Source organism: Falco peregrinus, chromosome Z, assembly GCF_023634155.1.
Source record: "Falco peregrinus isolate bFalPer1 chromosome Z, bFalPer1.pri, whole genome shotgun sequence".
Taxonomy (NCBI): Eukaryota; Metazoa; Chordata; class Aves; order Falconiformes; family Falconidae; genus Falco; species Falco peregrinus.
Genome location: NC_073739.1, coordinates 62,582,265 through 62,607,021, shown reverse-complemented (window position 1 = coordinate 62,607,021; position 24,757 = coordinate 62,582,265). Strand labels below are relative to the sequence as shown.

The following is a 24,757-nucleotide window of genomic DNA, read 5'->3' as shown; positions in this document are numbered from 1 at the left end:
CCATTAATATTTAGTGTACCGATAGCAGGCGGTGGTTGTCTGCCATGGCCCGTGAGTGTCAAAAGTGGCCTGTGTAACATACAGCTAGTGGTGTGTAAGGTGGATGCAAGTCAAGCAGCTGCTCTAGCACGAAGTAGTATTTATTGGGTAGAAATGCATCAATAGGTGCACTTAACATCAATGACACATGTCTGGAAGGGCTGCAGGACTAGTGTTGCAGGGCTTGCAAAGAGGCAGGTGCGGAGCAGTGATTGATCAAGGGGCATGAGGGTATTACGGATATTGGATCCTACAAGAAGTCACTGGTATTACAAGGCAGTGTAGAATTAAGATACTTAAACGGAGATCATTAGGCAAGGATTGTGAGTTCAGAACAAGGGCCATGAGAGAAGCGTTTTGACACTCCATAGTGTCTGAGACCCTCCTCTGTCTTGGTTCTTTCCTGCCAGGTCTCTTGGATATCGGGCTGTGTTGGGTTCTGTTAACTGTGAAACAGAGAGGATAGACGAGCTATAGAAAAGTCAATGTGTTTTCTGGGGCTCCAAAAAAATACCTTTTAAGCCAAAACCTTTGGATGCCATTAGTATGAGTTCTTCAGATTACATGGAAAAGTTTAGTCATCCTACAAGAGCAAAGCAGGAACCTGGCAGTATACACATGTTGTTACACTCATATGGCATGTACACCATTTGGGAAGTCCAGCTGTGTCCCCCTACAAATATGTCAATGCAAGGAAATTTGGAGCATATGTGCTGGTGAAAACAAGCAGTTACCAGGGTTGTTAGGGGTTCCTAGACTTTCTACTCTAAGGTTTAGATTCTGCATTGTAGTAATAAGGTTGTGGCTTGTTTCAACTGTGAGTCATTATTCTTGATCAAACATGCCCTCCACAAATTACCTTTCAAGGGCAGAGCATTCCACAGATTATTTTTAGAGATTTTTGTTTTGTTCTGCCTTTCTTAGCAAAGTAAGCAGGTGTTTTGGTAATAAAGTTACAAATAAATTTGTTAAAGTTCATTTTAAAAGAAGAAATCTGATGATAGTACAGTTTTACTTACCCTTTTTGGTTTTGTTATTTCTTTCTTTTACTGTCTCATACAATTTTTGTTCTCCTTTCCCACAGAGTGCTTGTTCTGACATTGCTGTCTTATCAGGATGTTTCATCATCTCGTTAAAAGTAACCTGTATTAAAAATTAAGAATATCACCAGTGTTTACCAACTTCTTAAGCTTTTTTTAAAGTCACCTTCCTGCCAGCTAGCTTATCCAAAATAGTTATGAGCTAGCCTGTAAAAATACCTTTTCTGTTTCTTTTTCTTCTTACAGACTGCAAGTGATACCCTACATACAGACGATGAGCATGAACTCAGAGGAGATAAAGAAAGCTATCTCTGTGCGGTGTGCTTGGATGTTTATTTCAACCCTTACATGTGCTATCCATGCCACCACATCTTTTGTGAACCTTGCTTAAGGATGCTTGCCAAAGACAATCCAGCCAGCACTCCATGTCCGCTGTGTCGCACTACAATTGCCAGAGTCTTTTTCCAGACAGGTATAGAAATGAAAGTTTTTGCAATACAGAACAGTTTTCGTAGATTTCCTTCCCGTATTTCTGGCCTGAATACATACATAGTTAAAGAATGGTAAAACTTTACTAACCAAATATAGTCATAAAAAGAAGAAAGAAGTAGTAATATGCAATGGGCCACATCCCAAATGCATGTAGAGCAAAATTCCATGATGTTAATCCACTGTGAGGTTTTCTTTGCTTTTAATTCTGCCTAGGACTATTCCATGCAGGCTTTCTCTAGGGGCAAGAATCTTGTTACAGATGTGTATTTTAAAACTTGCTGATTTTTGAAGTGAGGTTCTCATATTTTGCATTTCTTTGTTTTCCTCTTGCTAAATAATCACAAACTCCAAACATAATAAACACTTTGTCAAAATTCCTGCCAGAAAAGCATTCTTAAAATTACTAACAATGACACACAAATAAATGCTCTTTTCTTGGTTTTATGGCTTTAGTTTAGCTACAAGTGAAAATAAAGGCTGGCGGAACTATAGAATCCTCCTAACTAATCTTGTTTTTAACTTCTCCTTTCCTGGCCTCTTATGCCTTCATCTCTGATGTTCCTGACATAGCAGTAGGAAAACTTGGTGAGCAAGGGGTGTTTGATGTCAGAATGAGTACTGGGATAGAAGGAGGGTAAGTAGTGCTCTAGATGGGATACTTGGAACAGCATGAATTAAACTTTTATGTCTGGAGCTGAAAAAGGCAAATTTAAGCACTGTGAATAAAATTTCAGTATGATACCTGGAGTGAGGCCATTTAGAGCACTTAAAGCTGTGCATAGACAGGTCACAAAGTAATGGAAATGACTCAGCCATGAAGGAGTGTTTTGTTTATTTTTGCATGCTGCAGAGACCTTGCAGTGATCCTCTTTAAACTGGGCAAGCGCTGTGATGATGACAGGTTGGTATTGCAGATTAAAGTATGATTTCAAATTGATGAGCAGAGCTGCCCAGCTTCTATTTTTGGTTGTGCACAGACTCTTCCTCTGCACGGACACAACTTGGTACAATTTGATCACAAACCAGTTCGAGGAACTGACTGGGCTAATAAGAACTCATTTAGGTGGGAAGGAGACATTTTTCAAACAAACTAATTGTCCCAGAATGGTTCATTGGGGAGCTGCTGGTTTCCAGGGCAGGGACTGACTATGTCAGCCAGTCAGCAGAGAAAATGGATGGCAAGCTGCAGCCTGAGCTCTCAGCATCCTGCCTGGCTGGTGTATAGGGGTTTCAAGCTGTTCTCATTTAATTTGCTTCATGTTTGATGCTTCTTGGATTTGATGTACCAGATGAAGTGTGTTTCAACAATAGAGAATTACTTACAGTTGTTTTAGGGCTATTTAAATCTTAAAAAAGCTATTTAACAGATTCGCTGCAGCAAAATAGTACTGGGAGAGCACAAAGAATATAGAAGCCTGCTAAAAAGTATTTGCAAAACTTTTCAAGGCATTTGAAGTACTGCCATTTAAGTGAAATGTCACAAGGATTATTTGCAACCTTTGAGTACTTCATATACAATGTGTAAAAATACCTGATGGGAGGGAATGAAGAGGGAGCCAAATTCTTCTCAGTGGTGCCCACGGGCAGGACAAGAGGCAGTGGGCACAAACTGAAACACATGAAATTCCATCTGAACACAAGAAAACACTTCTTCCTGTGAGGGTGGTGAAACAACTTGCTCAGAGAGGCTATGGAATCTCCATCTGTGGAAACACTGAAAACCCAGCCAGACACGCTCCTGGGCAACCTGCTGTAACTGACCCTGCTTGGGCAGTGTGGGTTGGACTAGCTGATCTCAAGACATCCCTTTCAACCTAACCCATTCTGTGAAAATACTAAAAAGCTATGTAGTTTTGAGGAAAGGGATCTGTCTTGCTGAAGTGTTAATACAGTGTCATAAGTGTGTAAATAGAGAGTCTCCTGTAAATAGAGAGCTGTAACAGTGGGTGAGATTTATGTAGTATTAACAACTTCAGATAAGAGAAATCTATACGGCCTTACAGGAGATATCTGTATGCTTAGCTTAGCAATGTATTTGAAAAGAGGTACACTAATTTTACTTTGTTTTATTATACATACATTAAGAAAAATATTTGTAATTTCCCAGTGCATAACATACTAAGCAGCTTCTAAATCAACACATTAAGGAAGATGAGTGGTGCCAAACCACTGTAAAGGGTAGTAAGTATTTTTTTTTACTTATTTATTAAGCCTTTTAAAAGTTATGTTGAAGTATGCTGCTATACTTTTTGTATAGCAGCCAAACAAACAAACAAAGCAAAGTTGCTAGCATTCTTTACATATTTCTCTAATGCTGAAACTGGGATGTCTTATTTCCCTCATTAATTTATTTTAGATACTTCATGCAGCTTTCCTTTTGTATAACTGCATTTTATTCTACAAGGACATGTCAAAAAGAAAACATTTATTGGTATATTCAGAAGTTCACGTTCAGCTTGTACAGTTTTGCACCTGAACATAACTGCAACAGAATGTAACATGTCAAAAAAAGCTGAAGGCTAACAGGTCAGTTATCCACCAATTGTGAAGAAAAAATTGTGCTTAACCAAGAACTACAAAGCTGGATGCGATCCACGATGATACTTCCTCTGGCCTGTTGCCTTCACCAAGTCAGCTTTTTTCACTGATTCTCTTGAGACTTGAGTTCCAGTCCAGATAGGTTGCTCATGTGGTGTCCACCATGCATTCCCATCTTTCTTAAAGATTTTCTTAAAAGCCCTTCTTTGATCAGGATAAAGTCACATCTGGTCAGATGACAGGGTGCCCAGGATACATCTACAACAACAGCTTTTGATCTGATTGCAGCAGCCCACTTCAAGTAACTCTGTCTTTCAAATGCCTCTCATATATGCTCTGTAGCATATAAAACACTTACATAAAAATTAAAAACCACTAGTGAAAAATACACAGCTTGTTCCTTTTACATTTAGGAAAGAAAATGGCCTCTTTCTCCTCAGTAACAGAGGTTTATGGGTGCAGTAGCACTCTTCTCACATAATGAGATAGAAGGATTTGGAGATTTCTGTACTCTGCATGCATTCTGTAGCCTCGTCCCACTTCCATTCTGACATGGTGAAATACAGAAAAATTTTTAGAATAAGACCAGCATATTTTTTTTTGCTTGAAATCTGCTGATGCCTCCCTCTTATATAGAAAAAAGCTACTGCAACCAAAGGGCATTTGGAATTTTTTCTTCTTCCTGGAGCCTGCTCACAAAAAGCTGAGCTTTCTCAAATTTGCCAGAGAAGAAGATTTGATCCTTTCATAAAATATCAATTATTGAAAAGTATGTACAATTGCAATGAACCAGGTAAAGTAATAATACACAAGCCTTTTCATAAGATGTGTGAAGGGCCTTTTCTTTCTTTTATGGTAAGAAGGAATTATGGTAGCAGCTGCTATTATTAGCATTTATCTGGAGCCATGGTGGTTTGAAGGGTCAAAATGGGGGGGTTTGAAGTTTTTCTGTTAGCAGCAGAACACTTCTGTGGTAAGAAAATATGGTTATTATTAAATTTATTTCCATTTCTGTATTGCTATGGATAGGTTATTTTTGGCAGGTTCAAGTTGTAGTCCGCGTAGCTGTTTCCCCAAATTATATCCCAAGAAGCTAATGATTTCTTGAGATTAATAAAATATGTCAACCCTTGAAATCTGTCAGTAGTCATTCTACAAATGTGTTCTTAATTCCTGCTAATCCACCACATTTTAAAAAATATAAAAAATAATTTTTAGACTCCACCTCTCCTTGCATTACTGTTACTGAGTGATCGTGTTAAAAAACAGTATCAACTGAGCAAACATAGCCTGCTTTATTATATACTTAATTTTGCTAGAATTTGACATCATCTTTCCTTAATGCTTTTTTTCAGAGGAACAGAATCATAACAGGATGTGTAAGACTTGTTCTTGCTATATCTGGAAACGCTTGGTTTTATGTGATTTTAAAACAATTTAAACGATGTTATAATCAGAAAATGGATTACACAGTAGATAAGGCATGTTTATTTTGTAGTAAAAATGTATCCAAATTATTGCTGTATTTACAGCATTGATGTATACATTCTTTCCCACTGTAGATCTGAACAACTCTACTAAATCTTTTTTCCCTATGGAATATTTGAAGTTAAAAGAAAATTTTCAAAAATCAAATTCTGCAAAATGGCCTTTACCAAGCTGCAAGAAAGCCTTCAGAGTTTTTGAAGGTAAGTTTTTTCATTTTTTCCTAAACTTCACTCAGTCTTGAGTATCACATTTGAACATGAACCTCTAGCTCTAACACATGCCGTAGAAAATCAGAGGTGGATATTGAAGTAGAGCTGAGTTAAATTCTCCTGGGTGACTCATATAAAGACTATCTGTGTGTATACCTTTTTATTTATTCTTAAATCTTTAATTTTGTGCACACCATCAGGATAATTGTATGTAGCTTCCAGTTTGGAAAAAATTGTGTCTGCATAGTGGAATAAAGAAAATTACTGGAAAATGTTTAAGTTGGATCACTGAAATGTAGGATTCACTGTTTACCCATGTTTCCCTGTTTTCAGTCTAGTGACCTTTCTTCACCAGGTTTCATCAATGTTTACCTACATACTTACTTTCTGTAGTGCTGAGTCTTGCTAGCAGATATATTTTTTCTGTTTCTAAGAACAAAATAGATTCTAAAAGTATATGGAAAAAATAAAACAGAACATCCTTTTTATATTCCTTTTGTGAGTCTCCACAGACCTTTCTACAAGTAAAAGTTGATAAATTCTGGTACTCCACTTCTAAAACTGTGTCATGCAAAGTCATGATTTGACACTGAAATGCTCCTACCTATGAAAAATTAGCAACTTGAGATGTTTGAGGTATTAATTAATTAATTGATTAGTTAATTAATATTGATCATCTTTGGTATTATTCAGAGGGGAAGCTGTTGGCAGGAAAAACAATGAGTATTTCTTTTCTCTATCAGCCACTAATGTAGTGTTATTGATGCAGAGCTTATTGGTCTGCTGTAATACATTACTGTATGTATATGACATAGTTCATACATGTTCCATAGTGTCATATGAATTGTGTCTTTTGTAAGTATGAAAAACTACCACGCTGAGCTTTGTACAAACATAAATAATTAAAAATAAAAGGAAGATCTGGAGAGGTCATACAGCTTCAGTATCGTGCTGCCTGAAAACTGGGAATGTCATTCCACAAATGTAATTCAGAATGCTGGATTTACATGTCTCCAAAGGATAGCCTAAAAGTCCCACACCATGTGGGAGCACGATTTGATCTAATTAATAGGTGACCAAACCACATAGCTGTCTGAAACTTTGTCTTTGCCTTCTTAAATACAAGTGTCACTGCCCTGTCTCTCTCTTCTGAATTTTTATTTGACTAAAAGCTCCTGCACGGTTTGTGTCAGTTCAAAATGCAAGTGTATAGTATTTTCTTCCTGGATGGTATTTTTGGGCTTACATCTAAGTTTTGCTTGGCAACATCTAAAGTTCCATATTTGATTTTCCTAGCTTTGTTTATGTTCCGTGCCTCAGGAGGCTCCCAGGGACTTCACAGGTGTAGAAGACTGAGCATACTGGCAGCAGCAGCCTTCTTACACTATAATAGATGCCTTCACAAATGCAAAACAATATCGCTGAGAGTGTACAGGAAAAGATGGTACTTAGATTAATTTTTGTTTAATTAGGAAGATAACAGCCTAATAACATTTTAGAATTGCAGGAAGCAAAGTGCAAAGATTAGGAAGAACAGAGTAAATACATGAGTAGAGTGACTGGAGTGAAAAAGGATATGATTACAGTGCTTAGAAAGCAATGAAAACATGCAGCTTTGAACATGAGAATAACTGGCCCTTTGCAAGACAATACTGCATTGTCAAGGAAGAAATTCTGTGGCCCTGTTAGAAATGTATATGCTTCGTTGTCTAGTTCATGTCCAGCAGACTCAGTGGTCACTGAGAGTCTAGTAGCTCTTTTCAAACTTCATATGATTCCAGTTTTCCATATGACAAAACTTCTTGCACAATATTAATACTCTGGACATAAAAACATTGAATTTTCAACAGTAAACTACTCATTAGAGATGCTAGGTCTGATTTTATCAGACCTCAGAATTAGATTGGGATGCAAGGAGAGAAAGATGGCTGTTGAAAAGCCTAGATTATGTAGTTGATTTATAAGTTTGAACTAATTTAGACTTTCTGAATGTTGTAGGACTGCTAGATAAAATGAAACATTTTCTCTTTTTCCTTTTTTGCCTGAAGTGATTCACTGAGCCAGATTTGGTAATTAATATCTGAGTTTTCTTTCATATGAGATATTCATGAGGAACGTAAAACTATCTTCTCACTAAAAACAATGCCAAACTTTTGTAGCTTTTGAGGTTTTGTACAAAAAGTAAGAGACTGCAGCACTATAGCACTTTTGTGCTTCAGGGCAGATGCAAGTTGCTCCAGAATAGCTTGTCCTTATAATGCATTGCATTTTCTTCCAATTATAATTATTAACAGAATTCCCATTTGTTTCATAAATATTTCATAGGGCATTGCTTTCTATATGGTATGCTCTACTTGGTCAAGGATAGGTTAATGGCAAAATGCTACTCAAGAATGAAAGCCGATCTTCTCTTACCATTCAGATTTGTAATATATATGAAAGTTAAGAAGCTAGGTTTAAATATTGCTCTAAAATGAGAAATGAGCTAAACAAAGATATTACTTTTGTTACTGTTTTCAGTGTTGGTAACTTTTAAAAAATGTAATTGCACAATAGAAATAGCATCTCAAATAATGATTTCCCTAAATAGACTTAAAAATAATTAAATAGTGTAGTTTGAGTAGGACAGTTAAATAGCAAATGTGCTCAATTGGATCCTGTTACCATATATTTATAGTTTAATAACTTCGTAAGTGTAGCCTTTGCATGCCATTAAATGGGAGTTGCATTCTTTAACCGCAGTCACAAAAAGTTCACAAATTAAGAGTAAGTCTCCAAAAGTAATTTGAGACCAAAAATGTGGACTAAAAGAAGTGATACAGATAATTTAAATTGAAAATAACGATACTTAATTTGAGTGACTGTGGTGTAGTCAAGTGCAGGAATTATAAAAAAACAGACTGTGACATTTAGTGCACTGGTCCTAAAAGGATTATTTGAAAAGCGTTTGCATAAATCTGAGACAGAAGTACATTGAAGAGACCAGATAGAGTAATCAAGATAGTGATGGTAATGTAAAAGGGTGCTGACTGACTGCTTATAGAGAAAGGTTGTAGCTACACCTGAAGATAAGTACATAGCTGGGCATTCAGAATGGAGGGGAGGGGGGTGATGAAACCTCTGAGTTACAGCCCTTGGTGACTATTTCAAGATATAATTATTCCCAGGCTAATAGGAAATCCTTCCAGCTGTTTTTATGCTAACTTTATTATTTAAAATATGATGAGTAAATTGGAAGTGGAAAAGCCTATTTAGAAATAGAGTAATTCTTTGTATCTGTTTTTTTTTTAAAAAAAGCTTAATCTAGAAAACATTCCCCCAGTGCTGCATCCAGTGAAATCTGTGCTGGTTCTTTACTGATCTCATCTGTTTAGTGACTTAATAAAAAGCTATTGACTTCTGCATCAGTCAAGGATTACAAGAAACTGTTTTCAATGCCTGCTAATACTAGTGGCAATTCCCACCACCTCAGTGGGTCACATCTGCCATGTCCTTTTAGGTAATCATTCTCTAGAGAAAAGGGTGTGCAATCTCCTACCTATTTTTTAAAAAAAGAAATGTTATGAAAGCTTTTAGTAATATCTGTCGATACATTTTTGTATCTCTGTCTTTGAAATCAGGGTATAACGCTTTAAAATCTGCTTTCCTGATTCCATATTCTTGTTACCATGATTTCAGTTAGATAGGCAAAGGAAGGAAGTTAGTAGCTGTCAAAATTTACTATGAAAAATTACCTCAATTACGTTTTAATATCATACTTTTCTGTTTAAAAAAGAAGAAAAAAAGTAATGCTGTTTTTCAAGTTTCTGATGTGGTGATCTGCTGAGAAGAGAAACAAGATAGGTGTTAACTGAAAATAGAAGGTGCAGCAATGATATTAGCTAGAAAGAGTAATAAGTCTCTCAGAATAATCTTTATATTGAGCTAATTTTTCCAAGTCTTACTATTCCATCCTTCCTCATTGCACTTCCCCCGCCCCCCCCGCCCCCACCCCACCCCCCCCAGTTAATTTCCTTACTTCCTTATTTCTTTGTTTTAAGTTGTTTGTTCCTTTGTCATACTACTCATGACTGCAGTAGTGGAACCATGCAATGCTGCTTCACCAAAAGGCTTTCCTTTTTAAGCCAGGATCCATCTGATTCTTCAGTATTGCTTGTGGAATCACAAAAAGCTAATTTGCACACATACATTTCTCTCAAGATGCATTTACAGTCTATAGTCTTCACAGTAAGTGAATTTCTGCCTCAAGGAGACACATGTTACTGGGAGGTGTTGTCTTTGAGCATCTGTTATGCCTATAGTACACTAAGACGGAAAACACAGAATCCAAGCACTGCTGGTTGAGTTTGTCTTAGGTCAGCTGGACTGATGGCAACTTTTTCATTTTACTGATTTGTCAGAACTTGGACTCTAACATTTGCACCCATTTTCTTTGCCCCTAAGTCCTTACATCACTGGTAAGAAACACAAGACTGGTTTCTTGGTTCCAAGGTCCCACTTGGGTCCCATGGCGAGTAGCCTTCAAGCCTTCATTTTTCCACCTCACCAAGCAGAAGTGAATCTGAAAGATAAAATAATATAGAAGGGGAACTTCAAGGTACAAAGGTCGGTGCTACAGATATGTCTTAAGCTTCAGCATGCTAGCCCTGCCACTTTCTGTCCCTGCTGTTTTGCCAGCAGTGTTAGTACAAAGCATTGTGTAGTTATCAATAGCCGCCTTTATCTTTTAATCTGTTTTGCAGAGGCTGTTCTTTAGAGACTTCTTCAGAGCCACAGTCCCATTGGAAAAGATATTTCATAGCATTTTCCCAGTCCTAAAAACTGCATCCAGAGCTAGCCTGTGTAGGGGAGTGATATACCTCTCAGAAATCATGGCCACTCAGTTGTTTCTATTGGTTCATCAGTGCATTGAAGGGAATTAAATTCTAGGTAATCTGTATGTGTCATCAGGATTGCTTGTTTCCATTTAACCATGATACTATAAGAGTGCTGTACTAGGAATATTGATAGCTATAATTATGCAACACCAAGGATTGTGATAGAATAACCATGGTCAACAAGCACATTGAAGCTTTTCCCTGTGTATTTCTTGATATGCCCCTGAATGAATGTTAGATTGGCATATTTACTTCTGCTTGGTGAACAAAGTGTTCACACTGGCCAGTAAGACAAACCAAAATCATTTTAGACCTCTAAGGCAGCCATGGTCCCACAGCTTCACTGGAGGGACACAAATGAACTTGTAGGGCAGTTAGAGGTATTGCATCTTTCACCCTGCAGACTGCAAATTCCAAAAGTCTTTTAAGAACGTTTTTTTTCTGAAGATGCTTGAAAAACAGCTGTGTTAAGGAAAAGAGGGAACATCCTCTCATCCATTAATAGCTGTTTGAAAGATACAAACAAAGGATGGAAATAAATAATTCATTTTTTCTCACCGGAGGGACATTAGCAGTCTGGTCCATATGGGTATATGGTACAGTTTGTACTATCCAGCATATTTGTCACAGAAATGTAGGTGATAACATTTGCTTACAGTACTGAAATATTGGGGATATAAAAATGAAAGCAAAGAGCAAGCAGTGACAGAAGACTGTCATGGTGCTGAGTGATCCTCAGCAATGTTTAAATCATTCTCCTTTCATCACAGAAGGAGGTAGTAAACTGGAAGGGTGCAAAGAAGATAAATAAAATCATCAGTTTTAAATTACTTCCTGATGAGGAATGTGTAAACAGACTAGGACGCTTCAGCCAAAACAGGAAATGACTAAAGAAGGAGGATGATAGAGGTAATTAAAATCATGGGAGGCATGGCAGAAGTGAATGGGCTGCTGTTATTCGCTGTCTCATAATGTCCTGCTAAAGGACATTAAATAAAATAATTACCCCAGAGCATGGTTTCAAATAATGGCAGATTTTTGGAAGAAAAATGGAGTAAAGTGTATTTAACTCAAAGATAACACGTTTGCCTGTAGAGATCCATGAACTGCAAGTCCTGGGACCTGAGAGAATACCACGAAAATACTGCAATATGCTTGCCCTTTTCTTAAGTTCTTTCCTTGCCATTCACGAATTCCTCATTGTTTGGCTTTGTCAGTGGAGGAATGATATGGTAGGAAGAAGACCTTCACCCTACTCTTAGTATCCCTGTTCTTATGAGATATCCTACAATTTGATGACAATCAAATAAGATTGTATAAATATTTATTATTTGACCTCTATAAAGACAATGGAGAGCAATATGTAATCCAAGTTAAACCAGCCTAGGTAAACTTTGAATTAGTAGCTTTTTGAAGTGGTTCGTCACAGAATCTGTTTAAAGCATAATATATCTCTTGGTCTTAAATTTTGTGTTTTCTGTAAGATCCTGCTGAAACTAGCTCAGGTTATGACAGGTCTCTGTGAACAAGTGGAAGCAAAAATGCCTTCCATCTTCATCACTGGCAGGAATTAGCATGTATCTTCCTGTGCATTTTGGTGAAAGTCGGGAATGATCCTTGCCAGCTACGCCAAACAGAATAGCAGAAAGATTGCGGCCACTGAGTAATGACCAGCAAAATTGGTTATATTCCTAATGGGCTGTGAACTGATTATGTTTAGTAAAGACTGTGTCAGACATGCTTCCCCAGCACACTCCCCCAGTCCTCTTGGCAAAATGCGCTGCATAGGAGAGCAGTTTGTACTGAAGTAGCCCGCTAAGAGTCTCAACTCAGCTGTTGTAAACATATCTTGCCTTGAAAGTTAAGTTTGCCTGGTATTCAATCTTTTGGTTTGATGCCTCATAGAAATCCCATTTACTGTAAGAAAACAAAGAATTTTTGGCTGGGAATAGATTGTAGAGATACCATTGGCTTCATCACTATCAATGAGTTAATAGAGAAGAAAGTAGGATGAACATGTACATTGTCTCTGCTACCTAACATGCCTGTGATTTCTGTTTTGTACATCTGTACCAGTGACACAGATAGATCCACACCATTCCAAAATCTGGACATGAGCATGGGTTAAGTTTGATCCTAGATCACTTACTGGGTAGAAAACTCCTAAGATTTCTGAAGGAATGTGTACTTGCGTAGCATAATTATAAAAAGTGAGGCAACATTTTTGGGGCAAGGCAAAGTTTTGGAGACCCCTAAAAGTGAAAACAAAACTTGAAATTTTGATTTGGTGAAGGACAAAAGAATCATGAGAGAACTTAAGGTGACATGTGAGAATAATAAGAAAGAAAAGGTGATTGTAGTTTTCAGAGCCAGATTAAGCATACCTTCTCAAAGAAGCAAGAGATGAGCAAACAGCAGACTAAGGTGAGGAGACTTTTGATTAATATCTTAGCTGAATAGATAAAGATGGATGTTTGAAATGGTGTCAGAAAAAGTCAGAGATAACCATTACAGTTTTAATGAGGGATTAAAGGATTTTTTTAACAGTTCATAAATATATTTTTTAGATTTTAAATAGCTTACTTCTTGAGAACTCTTCAAGTAACTTTCCTTGGTGCATTTTTTTTTAACATATATGAGTGCTTTTCAGCAGCTTCCAAAAAACTGTTTAAGTATTGTCAGCACCAGAAAACTTTCTGTTCAGAAAAACTGTGCCAGCTTTCTCAAGATGTGTTCTTGTGCTTTGTGTTTTTCATTCTCTGGAGGATTTAATATATATTTTGTTTGCTCAGATGGGAAGTAGGAATTTTGGGGGTTGACATTAGCTAAAGCTGAATATGAATTTGTTCAAAGACAGTAGTATGGGTCCAAGATAGGTCATTCACCCGTTTTTCTGGAGCAATTAAGGGAGGCATGTTGTCAGACAGCTAGATCTGCAAATAAACTTAAATGCTTTGTGTAGATATACACGGCCTTGTCTTACAGAGGGGTGTGGTGAGGCACTGGCATGCCTACCTCGTGTATTCCCTCTGACCTTTGCTGTCAGACTGACCCTGTCTTAAGACAAGTAGAGCCAATTCATTAATTTATTTTAACGAAAGTATTTGCATTACTGTTCTTACAGTGTTCCAGTAAAGTTGGCTTAAAACATCAAAGTCTTAAGCACTGAAAGAACTGTGGACAGCAACGTGTAACAGAACTTTGCAAAGTTTTTGTTAAATGACTTTAACAAAATGTAGCAATTGTGCAAGTCAAGAAATAAGCATCTAAAGACAATTAAGCAGTATGCCAAGTAGCATTCACACTAGAGGCAAGCATCAGTATGAAATCCTTTCTAATGTTATTTTATACTTACTCACTCATCTGGAGCTACCTTTAAGCCTATCTATGAATATCAATAGCATATTTTATGTATTTTATACAGTAGCAGTCCTAACAACCGGAGCCTAAAGGGTTGTAAGTAATTAGAGAGGAGTTCTGGGGAAGAATGAACCTAGAGGGAGGTGATGCCATTATAGTAATATGACATAAAAGGTTAAAGGCTGTTATGATGATAATTTAGCAAGGGTTGCTGACAGCTGAAATATAGTATGTGATCAGCTGGGGAGATGACAAATGTAAAGAAAACATAAACTTGTAACATGATTTTTAGAAATGTTCAGTGATAAAAAGTAGGAACAGAAGAGAGTGCTGATAATGAATAGAGTTCAAGACCATGATGAGTAAAAGATTTAGTAAAGAGAGAGTGGAAGAGAAATAGAAAATATATTAAAAATTAATAAGAAAGTTCATAGAGTCAGAATATTTTGCATACTTTTAAAAATTAATTTTTTATATAGGTTATTGGTGCACATACCATGGAAAGTTAAATACATCATGTTGCTGTTTGAAATTCCCTGCTTTTCATTGTCTGCACTGTCATGGCAAGGAGTGAAGCTGTCCACAAGTTAAATTCACTGTTAAGATACAGTTTTTCTACATGCAAATGTGAACAAAACTGATTACAAATCCCTACTTCAAGACAAATGTATGAAAATTACCATAACTATATGTCATCAATATACATGTAGAAAACCTACCTTTAAAATTAAAAGAAGACATTTGATGGTTTTGAATGTGTGCAGACTGTGAATTTAGATCCATGACATGCTCTCATAGGGAGACCATGCAACTTCATTTCTTGCTGTCAGTCATCAAGACTATATGGACTGCAGTCAGAACAGGTGTGGTGAAGGGGAGGGCGGTTAAAGAAGCCAGTTTTCTTTCAAATATATATTTGATAGTCAATATAATTCATTGAAATTCAAATAAATTTCATTTATTCACAGAGCTAGTTTGCACCCTGAAAAAGAAGGACGTGAATTCCAATTACTGTATATTATTTTTATTTCATGACCAGTAATTGAATTCTGAAATAAAGTGGTTTGAAAGTATGAGAGTAGATTTTGCTATAAATATTTTTTAAAAACTGTTGTATGATGTCCTGCCTGTTTGGTACTTAGTATGTTATGGTTTAGGGAAAGAAAGAAAAAGCAAAGAAATAATTCACTCAGTTACTTTAAAAAAAAATCTGCTTGCAGACTGGCTATCAAAATTCCTTCATGGCTTCCACAGTCAAATGACTTTTATATTGTGAAATGTGAGATTAATTACTCCTGTTCTAGTATGCATCCCAGCACTTACACTAGCCAATTAGCTTCTTTTTATGAGTATTGATATTTATAGAACAATCACATATGTTTGGACAGAGTATGTTTTCTCAGTTCATTCTGCCCTCCCATGGTCCTCTTGCTTCTTGATTCATTTATTTCCAGGGAAATAAACAGCCCAAAATCAAACCCACAAGTTGTTCTAGTTTTGCTTTGAATTTATGAGAGAGGCTGGGCACAGTAGTTTTTAAATATTTCTCATAAAGTCGGTAAATAGATTTCATATTTAATAAATAAGCAACAATGCTAGCTATGCAAAATAATGTACAATGTGTATGTGTGCATTGATTTATGGATTTTGACATTCATTTTTAAATCTTTCTCTTGTTTTCTCTTTCAGTAACATGATTCTTTGATATATTAGCTAGCTTTATGGTTTGTGTTTTAATCAGTAAAAGCTGAATTATTAGCCTACAAAATAGCAAGAGGTAACTGCTTTCACACATTTTTATTTGGTTATTTACTTAATATTCAGAATGTTATTGTTAATTTATGGTAGCAGCACTATATTTATGTTTCAGAATTCAAACAAATGGTGGGAACATGCAAAAAACTTCATTTAGAAGTAGTTCTTCCTGAAATACAATGAGCTGTATTTTCATGGAAAAAAATCTCATTTCCTGTACAGACTAAAACCGTCAGATCTTTTTGTCAAGTGTAAATATTTGTAATTTTGAATGAATAAAATTCACAGTATTTCACAGAGGAAAAAGGCTTGAATGAGAAATTGTCTCCTTTCTGTCCTGAAGGCCTTAAAGGTGATAATTGCAGTGATTAACAATGAATTGTCCAAAGAAATGCTGAATTCAAGTACAGCTTTTATGTACTGATGTGTAGTATATAACCTTAAATCTTGGGTTTATTTTGAATACATACCTCTGTGGAAAAAGTCAGAGAATCCTACAGAAAAGAGGAATAGATGATCATATTTAGAATCTTGAAAAAAATATGGAAAGTTAGAGCAATATGAAATAAATATTTGTCAAAACTGTAACTGCTACAAGAACTTCTATGGATTATTTTGGGTTGGTTTTGGTTTTTTTTTCTTTTAATTGCTAAGTGATTTCTGGTTCATTTGTGTATTTTCACTTCCCAGATCCATGTAGGATTTATTAGTTTTTAAGAGAGTAGAGGTGATTCTTAGAAATAAGTGCCAATAGTTATGTTGATACTGATGGGTGAGAAGCAGCGTTTGCCTGGTAGTTGATTCTGTAGGGCTGTGGCTTTTATAAGGTTTTTGCTTCAACAGATGAAATAAATGTATGCCAGTTAGTGGCACTACCACGTTTTGGGATTTCCGCATAGTTTAGTCTGTAGCGTGATGTTCTTTTTCTTATGTCAAATGCCTTATGGAAGTCACAAAACAAAAAGTAATTTGTAACGGGAGTGAACAGTGGTTCCTAACCACTGTTATAAAAAGGAGTGCCCCTTATGCAATCAGATCTTGTGTCCTATATGAAAGGCTTCAGGACATGGCTTTTTCAGATTTTCACAGTAATCAGTTGCTTTTCTAGACCCTTTGCAAGCAACATTCTTCGGCATCTTGAAAAGCAATTACTGTGTGTCCCCTGCTAAATTGCCTGCATGCTGCTAATTTGTTCAGGTGCAGAAGAACTGTATTGTATGCACAGTGAGTTCAATAAATAGCACTTTATGCACGTGCAAATAACTTAACAGCTTAAACAGAATTTACCTCTTGGGACTGTCGCAGATTTCAACATTTAAACCAAAAGCCCTGCAGAAGTCCTACAGCTAGCAAGACAGTCATCACAGTGAATATAAAAATGGTTTCAGATAAGGATTACGTCTGGTCTCAGTACATTTTACATCCAGGTTTTCTAAAGCCTAACTGCTAGCAGAAAGGAGGACTTGGATTTTGGGGATAGAAAAGGAATGCAGAGATGTTTAGACCATCATGTAAATTTAGTCACACATGGGTATAAGGTGCTGACAGCTCATGAGAGCCCACAGATGAAATCAGAAGGGCAAAAGCAGAGAAGTGTTCAAAGAGAGCAGAGAGGAAATGAGAGGAAGGTAGGAGTAGGATAGCGAGGGAGGTTTGGGAAGATGATTGGACTTGACAGCGAGAAAGGCCTTGAAAGGTGGTGGAAGAAGTTTTAACGTAGGAAAGCTGGAGATTCTGGTGTGCATCCTGGGACAAGAGGAGTTTGGAATTTGAGGGCTCTCTCTAGAAAAGAAAGAGATTTTGACTTCTGATAAAATCAGTGTGTGGAGCTGAAATATCTGAGATGGGAGGATAGGGAGGTTCAAGCTTTTCATGCAGGAGGAGGAGAAAAGATAAAACTTTGGATCTGACAGGATGTTAGTTGGGTTGAATGGCCTTGCTTTGGGAATTTGAGTTTGCCGGAGAGATTGAGACTGAGTTGGAGCTTGGGTGGGACACAAGATCTGAAGTCAATAGTATGTGCTGGCAGGCATTCACACAGGGTAAGTGCCTCATAAACTTCTCTAGTACTATACGCTTTTTGCTTTGTTGGAAATACAGGTCTCATAGCTCATTTTAAATAGCAAATCTTGCAATCTAGCTATTATATTAGCATAACTAGAATGTGATGTGCATGTTGTGCGTATGGGAGAAGGCTGGTGTTTATGCAAGAAGTTTGGGATGATACCTTGTTTGTGAAAGCAGTGTAGAAACACTCTGTCCTTGAAAAAAGTACAGAATGCTGGGAAATTCTGGCCCATTTCTCCACACTGTCATCAGGTCTGCATATGACAAGAAATTGGAGGACCAGTTGGTAGATTCAGTGGTGGGGCTGCCATTCAGAGAGACCAAGACAGGCTGGAGAAATGGGCTGAAACACTAAAGCAGGTGCTCCAGCAGATTAAGTCCCTTATTAATCATACTAAATTATTCAATTCACTGATGATAGTAAATAAGGACTCAATATCTAACAGTTCTCTTGGTCAGTGACCTCGAGGAGGGAACAGAATGCACTCATATGAGGTCTGCAGAGGGCAATAAATTGATGGACAAGTTGATAGACTCAGCAGCAGGGCTGCTGTTCAGAGAGACCTAGACAAACTGCAGAAATGTGCTGAAAAGAACCTTGTGAAATTCAACAAGGACAAATGCTGAGTCTTGCACCTGGGAAGGAAGAGCCCCTGGCTGTGAGACAGGTTGGGCACTGAAAGCCTGGGGAGCAGCTCTCTGTAAAGGACCTGGGGGTCCTGATGGAGAGCAAGCTGCTTATGAGCTGGCAGTGTGCCCTGGCAGCAAAGAAGGCCAACAGCATCCTGGGCTTTATGAACAGGAGCGTGATGTATGAACAGCAGTAAATGAGGGAAGTTTGTCTCCCCTGCTACTCAGCAGACCACATCTGAAATAACTGCAATTTTGCCCCACCTCAATACAGGAAAGAAGGCAGTAAATTGGAGCAGGTTTAGCAGAGGGACATTAGGATGCTCAGGCACCTGGAGCACTTGACCTGTGAGGAGAGGCTGAGGGAACTGGCTTGTTCAATCTGGAGGAGGGTAGGCTTTGGAGAGGATCACCAGGCAGCCTTTACCATACCTATAAGGAGACCACCAAGAGGACAGACCAGCTGTTCACAGTGGTGCGTGGCAGGAGGATGAGCAATAACAGGCATGAGAGGTTCAGACTGCAAGTAAGAAAAACACTTTCACTGTGTGGGGACAGACAAGTGGTGGAGCAGTTGCCCACAGAGCCATAATACATAATATTCACTATGATGAGCTGTAAATTAGCTATTGTCACTTAAGAAAAGAGATGTGGGCAATACTTTGATTAGTTTTCTGAACACATTCAATGCACAGCCATCACCAGAAGGTAAGCAGGAATGATTAGGATCATAATAAAATGGAAAACGTTATGTCATTATCTAGATTTGTGGTGATCCCATATCTCCAGTTTTGCATATAATTTTAGATGACATCATCACAAAGAAGGGTAAGTCAGGATGAAGCATAATGTGGAAGGGAAGATCAGAAGTATGGAAGCTTTTCCATACAAAGGGAATTTACAAGTTTTTTGTTTGTAAAGGATATAACAGAAGACAGATACAAGAGGTCTGTAAAATTATGAATGTCATAAAGATGTTTTAGGAAAGATTGTTTGCCGTATCTCAGAGGTATTCTTGCATTAGCAGTTATATCAGCCACAATAGATAGAGCACAACAATTGGTGCTAAGGGTCAGGTGTCCACATTTGCATTTTAGGGAACGGAGCAACTTACTTCCAATAACAGGGCTGAGTGCCAGTTTGTGGTTCAGGCATATTACTGGAACACATCAGATTCTTGGAGCTCATCTTCTGGTTTAGTTTCGCCTGAAAGGAAATTGATTTATTTGCTTTAGAACAGCTCCACGGGGGACACGAAGAGCAGTAAGTGGAGGGCATATGAGATCTGGTTCAAAAGTACGCAGAGACACATATAAGGAAAGAAAATCCTATCAGTGCTGTTTTAATGCATTGTTCTGATTACAGCTTCCATAGCATTGGGGTCCTAAGCTACTGGTTGCTGCAGGGGCATATATAGGAAGATGTCAGTCTGCACTTGCCTTTTTTCTTACACGCTTTCTGTAGCTTTATCTCCTGCAGCTCACAATCAGAAGAGACTGCATCAAAATGACCTTGGTACATCTGATTACCTAAGAACACTTGTTCTTAGGTAAGCTAATTTTACAAGAGCGCTTCTAATGTACACGGTTATTATAGCTAGCATATTATTCATTTGGGCGCATTTTTAGAGTACAGATTTTTCATCTTCTGTCTTATATTATTTAGTCATAGCAAAATGAGGTCAGTCGATTTGTAAAATGGGAAGAATATTTAGAATTGTTTGTAGTCTTATTTTCAGCATTGCCAGTACCTGAACAAAAGGTTGCAAAACTTCAGCAGGGACATGTGCAACAGATGTGCCTATTGATGCTCTAGCAAAAATTCTTTTTGATTTGCGCACTTTGGTGGGTGTAAAAGTGCAATTTGCACACAACATTATATTTGTTTTCTAGTAAAGGGTTTCCAGTAACAGTTTGCCGGACTCTGGTGGCACTGTGCATGCATATTCATGTGATTTGAGTGGAAGTTCTTGTTCAGAGTATAGCAAAACAGGCATGCACAAAACAGTTGAATAAAATATATGTTCTAACAAATACATGCCTGTGTAGAAATTTTGTAAGTACTGTATTGATCAAATAAGATAGGGTTTCTTTTGAAAAATTGAGTGAATAGATTAGAAGTGATTTGAAGCTCCCTCATCTTTTCTGTTTCATAATTTAAACCCCTACTCCATGTTGCTGTACAGTTTTTGAGGAACTCTATAGTTCTTAGTATTTATCTGCAGGTGGCTAGAATCAGATGCAGAGACATGGCTTATTTCCATTCTAGCTGGAGAGACAGACATCTGAAGGTATTTTTCATGGCAGAATTTAAGACAATGCTCACAGTATGGGTCACAGAGTGTGTAGCAACCTTTGTGCACGATCATACAGAGTTTCTAAATCCAATTCTTGGTTTCAGTACTATACGCAAGTTTATTTGGTAATATACTTCACGGAAAAAGTTCTTTTTCTTCATTAGCATCTGTCAAGTCATAGAATTCAGTTTACATAGTAGTTGTACTATTGACATTTTCAGCTGAAGCTTATTTTATTTACAAATGATGAAAAAGAGACTACTTCAGCAACGGAATTGAAATCTATTCCACATAACTGGCTGTCAACTTTCAATAGCTTTACTCGCACTCAGAGAAGCCATAGGGATTACACATGGTGTATAATAACCAGTTCCTAATTGTATACATATCTTTATATACATAATATATAATACAGCACCAACAATTTTTCTGTGGTTTTCTGTAGCAAGAGCAGTCAGAGAATAGCCAGTTTTCTATACTGAAACTGCTCATTTTGAATGTAGAATGATTACATTACAAAGTCAAATCTGTGATAAACTCCATGCATGTTTGCTTAAGGTGAATTGCTCAGACATACAAAACAAGACTATTACTTGTCCAAATCCTCTAGAAGGTGAGGGCTACCATTCCAAAACTAATGTAGCTACATTTTTGCATAATTCCCTGATGATCCTTGTTGATCCAAAACCAGCTTCTAGCGTTTTGTGTTATTTTTACTTTAGGTACAGAAATAAATAAAAAGAAAGCACAGATAGCGGTCTTGACCAAGACCCTCCAGAGAGGGTAATGTACACTAAAATTCATGTGTAAAAGGCAAAATGAATGATACAGCATTACTGATAAAATTTAATGACATTTGCTAATTGCATTTGCAAATTACATTTAAAAAGCAACATAAAACTATATTGCTATTTGACAATAATGTTTAGAAAGTGTTAGAAAAGAAATTAAGAAAAATACAGGTTTGAAATTGAAGTAAGTTGTTAAATGAGCATTTTTCAAGCAAGTTACATCTTGGCAGAAAGACATTTAAAGAAGACGAACATTTTTCAGAATTCTGTTACTGATGTTGTTTTCCAGTAATCAAAGATAATATTTTAAATTAATGCCATTTTAAATTAACACAATCTAAAGCATAACATAAAGAACAAGGAGGTCTATATCATGCTTTAAACAGATCTTCAGGATCTTTAAGCAGATATTTAGCTCATGCACTTGCATAAAATTTTGTGGTATTATAATAAAACTTTAAAAGTAAATACCTGGAATTTTTTACCTATTTTTTCCCCTGCAGTCAGTATAGCATATTTAGCTTGGGGCAAATCTTATCCCACTTGGAGTCACTGAAAATATTCATAAAACCTCATCACTCTTTTGACCAGATTAAGATTTCATAGTCTCCAAAATAAGATAAATTGTTAGAGAGATCCTGATGTATACAGATATAGCAACTTAGTATTTATACATGACAAACAAATATACAAACAAATTGTTGTGAAAAAATAAAAAAGAAAAAAGAAAAAAAAAGAAAAAAAGAAAAAAAAAAGAAATGCAAAGATATCATGATGTCTAACCATGAGTGATTCTCCAAAGGAAGAATTTCTGTGTCTCAGTAGTCTAGTCAAATTTCTAAATAAAGCAGTCATTAACTGAATACAGGAGGACCCGTTTGCCTGTGTAATTGAGAGCCAAAAAGTCTCTGATTAACTGTTTTGAAAAGGATACCAAAAAGAGAGAATACTTTCATTTGAAAGGCATGGAAAGAATTGTGCTATAAAAGTTCTGAGCAAAACAGTAATTCAGGAAAAACAAAGAAATAGTCAATAGCCACCACTGAAAAGGAAAAATATTGTAGTTCTAGAAAAGTCCTGTATTAGGATACTTTCAAAAAACACATTTCTCAATTATCTTTAATAAAGTCTGAAAATGCTAAAATTACAATTACTGGCATGTGAACACCAGTTATACACAATTATTTATATTAGTCGCAACCAGAAGACTGAGAAGCTTCAAGGAGTCTTAATCAAGCTGGACTAGAAGGCAACGCCGTAGTAGATTAAAACTGAGGAGTGCCCACTGAGACACACTGGTGTGTGGTCGTGCTCACTGAAGGAGACACGTCCTATCCACCTTGAGACTCCAACAGCCATGGTGTCAATGCAAGAGAGAAGAGTCTGGGCAGCTCAGCGAAGACCTGTTTTCCAAAATCAAAGAATGCATCATAAAGATTGAGAGTTACCTGAAAATGGAACAAAAATCCAGACCAGTACTACTGCATTCCCTTCTTGTCCTTTATCAGCATAGGACAGGACTCCAGCCTTTGCAGCGCAGCTTCTGGCCTCTTCCCTGCGCCACAGCCTGCTGTCTAACGCAGCTGCACAGACACTTCTCTAATCTCACGTGTGCAAGAACTATGCTCTGATAGTCCTTCTCTTACTACATGGAGAAGTCAGGGGGGAATGAAGAGGAAAAAACTTTTTGGCAGGACCCCACACTCAGGCCATTCTTGGAGTTGCAGTATTTCTACTTCCACTCAAAAGGCTGTGTTTGTATCTGCCTGTATATTTTAAAGGTACTGCCAACATACAAACAATAATTAAAAAAATTAATTTTAACCTGATATATATCATATACTAAATACTAATACATAATACTAAAGAAAGTAGGATTTATTTAGAAGAGTGTTTTAAAAAAAAAATCAAATACTAGAAACAGGAGTTCAAATGTGTTTGAGCTGTTGAACTATGTGTGTACACATATGGGTGTGTCTCGATTGCTGAAGAATTCAGATAAGTAGACCTGAGGAATCCAGAGATTAATTACACAAGACATTAACTACAGTATAATATACATATTATATATCTGTATATATACAGAGCCTTTCACTTCTAGATCACTGAATCAAATTCAGTAAAAGAAGGCATGAGAAGTGTCCGTAGGCCTGGATAACTAGGCAGTTAGTGTTACTTTACTATAGTAGAGTGTGCCAAATCCAAACAAACAAATGTATTATTTTCCAGACATGGAATACAGAGTTACTTTTTAAATTTTTAAAAATCAAATCCACAGAGACCTGCTTGTCCCACAGAGTGAGGAAACCTGTAGTGAGGTGTGAGATTTCCTGCTTCCATTTGTCATGTAAATAACTTGGGGAAGAATTTTTTTCTTTTTTTTTTCCACTCAGTTTTGTTGCATTGATAAAGGTTTTTATCCCTCATCTGTTTTTCAGCAGGTTTTCAAAGACACTCCAATACTGTAACAAGGAGGCATTTCCCACATGCTGCTCACAGAATGGACTACATGGACTTTGAGGATGATAGCCGTGGATGGCGTTTTGATATGGACATGGTGATAATCTACATTTACTCTGTCAACTGGGTAATAGGATTTATTGTGTTCTGCTTTCTTTGTTATTTCTTTTTCCCTTTTTAGTCTGTAGTAACCACAGTTAAGGAAAACAGCAGTCACGAGCTACAATAATGTGAACAGAAAAAACTGAATAAGGCAAAATGTTTGTTTGATACTGCATTTTTATCATTCAGAATTGTAATAGACTTCATCCAGAATGCTGTGAGGCTATCTGATACTTTTGCTACGTATGACAAAGTACCTGGGTTTGGTTCCACATACAATGTGAATCCAGATTATGCTTCATTCAGTGGGAGTTTTGCCTTGGTTTTCGTGGGAACAGGATTTACCCCAATGTATGAAATAGTTACTCTGTAGAAATATGGAATCGTACTTGTTCTTAGGGGAGTTCTATGTACTACAACAGAATATGATCCATAGAGTCATTGTGGGGTTTGACTCTTATGTTAACACACTTCACTCACTCATTGGCGCTTCAATTCCTCATACATAAAAGCAGTAAAGATGCTTCCCATTTATAGTCAGATCTTTTGGGAACAGGAGATTGTAAGCAGTGCAGTGCTGCACAATGCATTATATAGACATTTGCGAGAGCTA

At 37.0% G+C, this 24,757-nt stretch overlaps 1 protein-coding gene across 2 annotated transcripts in view; it reads left to right on the top strand.

Annotated features, from left to right (window-relative positions):
- Positions 1-24,439, top strand: part of RNF180 (ring finger protein 180) — a 76,537-nt gene extending 52,098 nt beyond the window's left edge. The window contains exons 5-7 of one of the 2 annotated variants that reach the window (XM_055791376.1): positions 1,326-1,551; positions 5,672-5,797; positions 24,024-24,439. In XM_055791376.1, coding sequence (XP_055647351.1) covers positions 1,326-1,551; positions 5,672-5,797; positions 24,024-24,223 — 552 coding nt within the window. In that variant the 3' untranslated portion in view covers positions 24,224-24,439. Of the gene's footprint in view, positions 1-1,325; positions 1,552-5,671; positions 5,798-24,020 lie in introns of both variants that reach the window. The other variant, XM_055791375.1, reaches the window with a different exon arrangement.
- Positions 24,440-24,757: the final 318 nt, after the last annotated feature.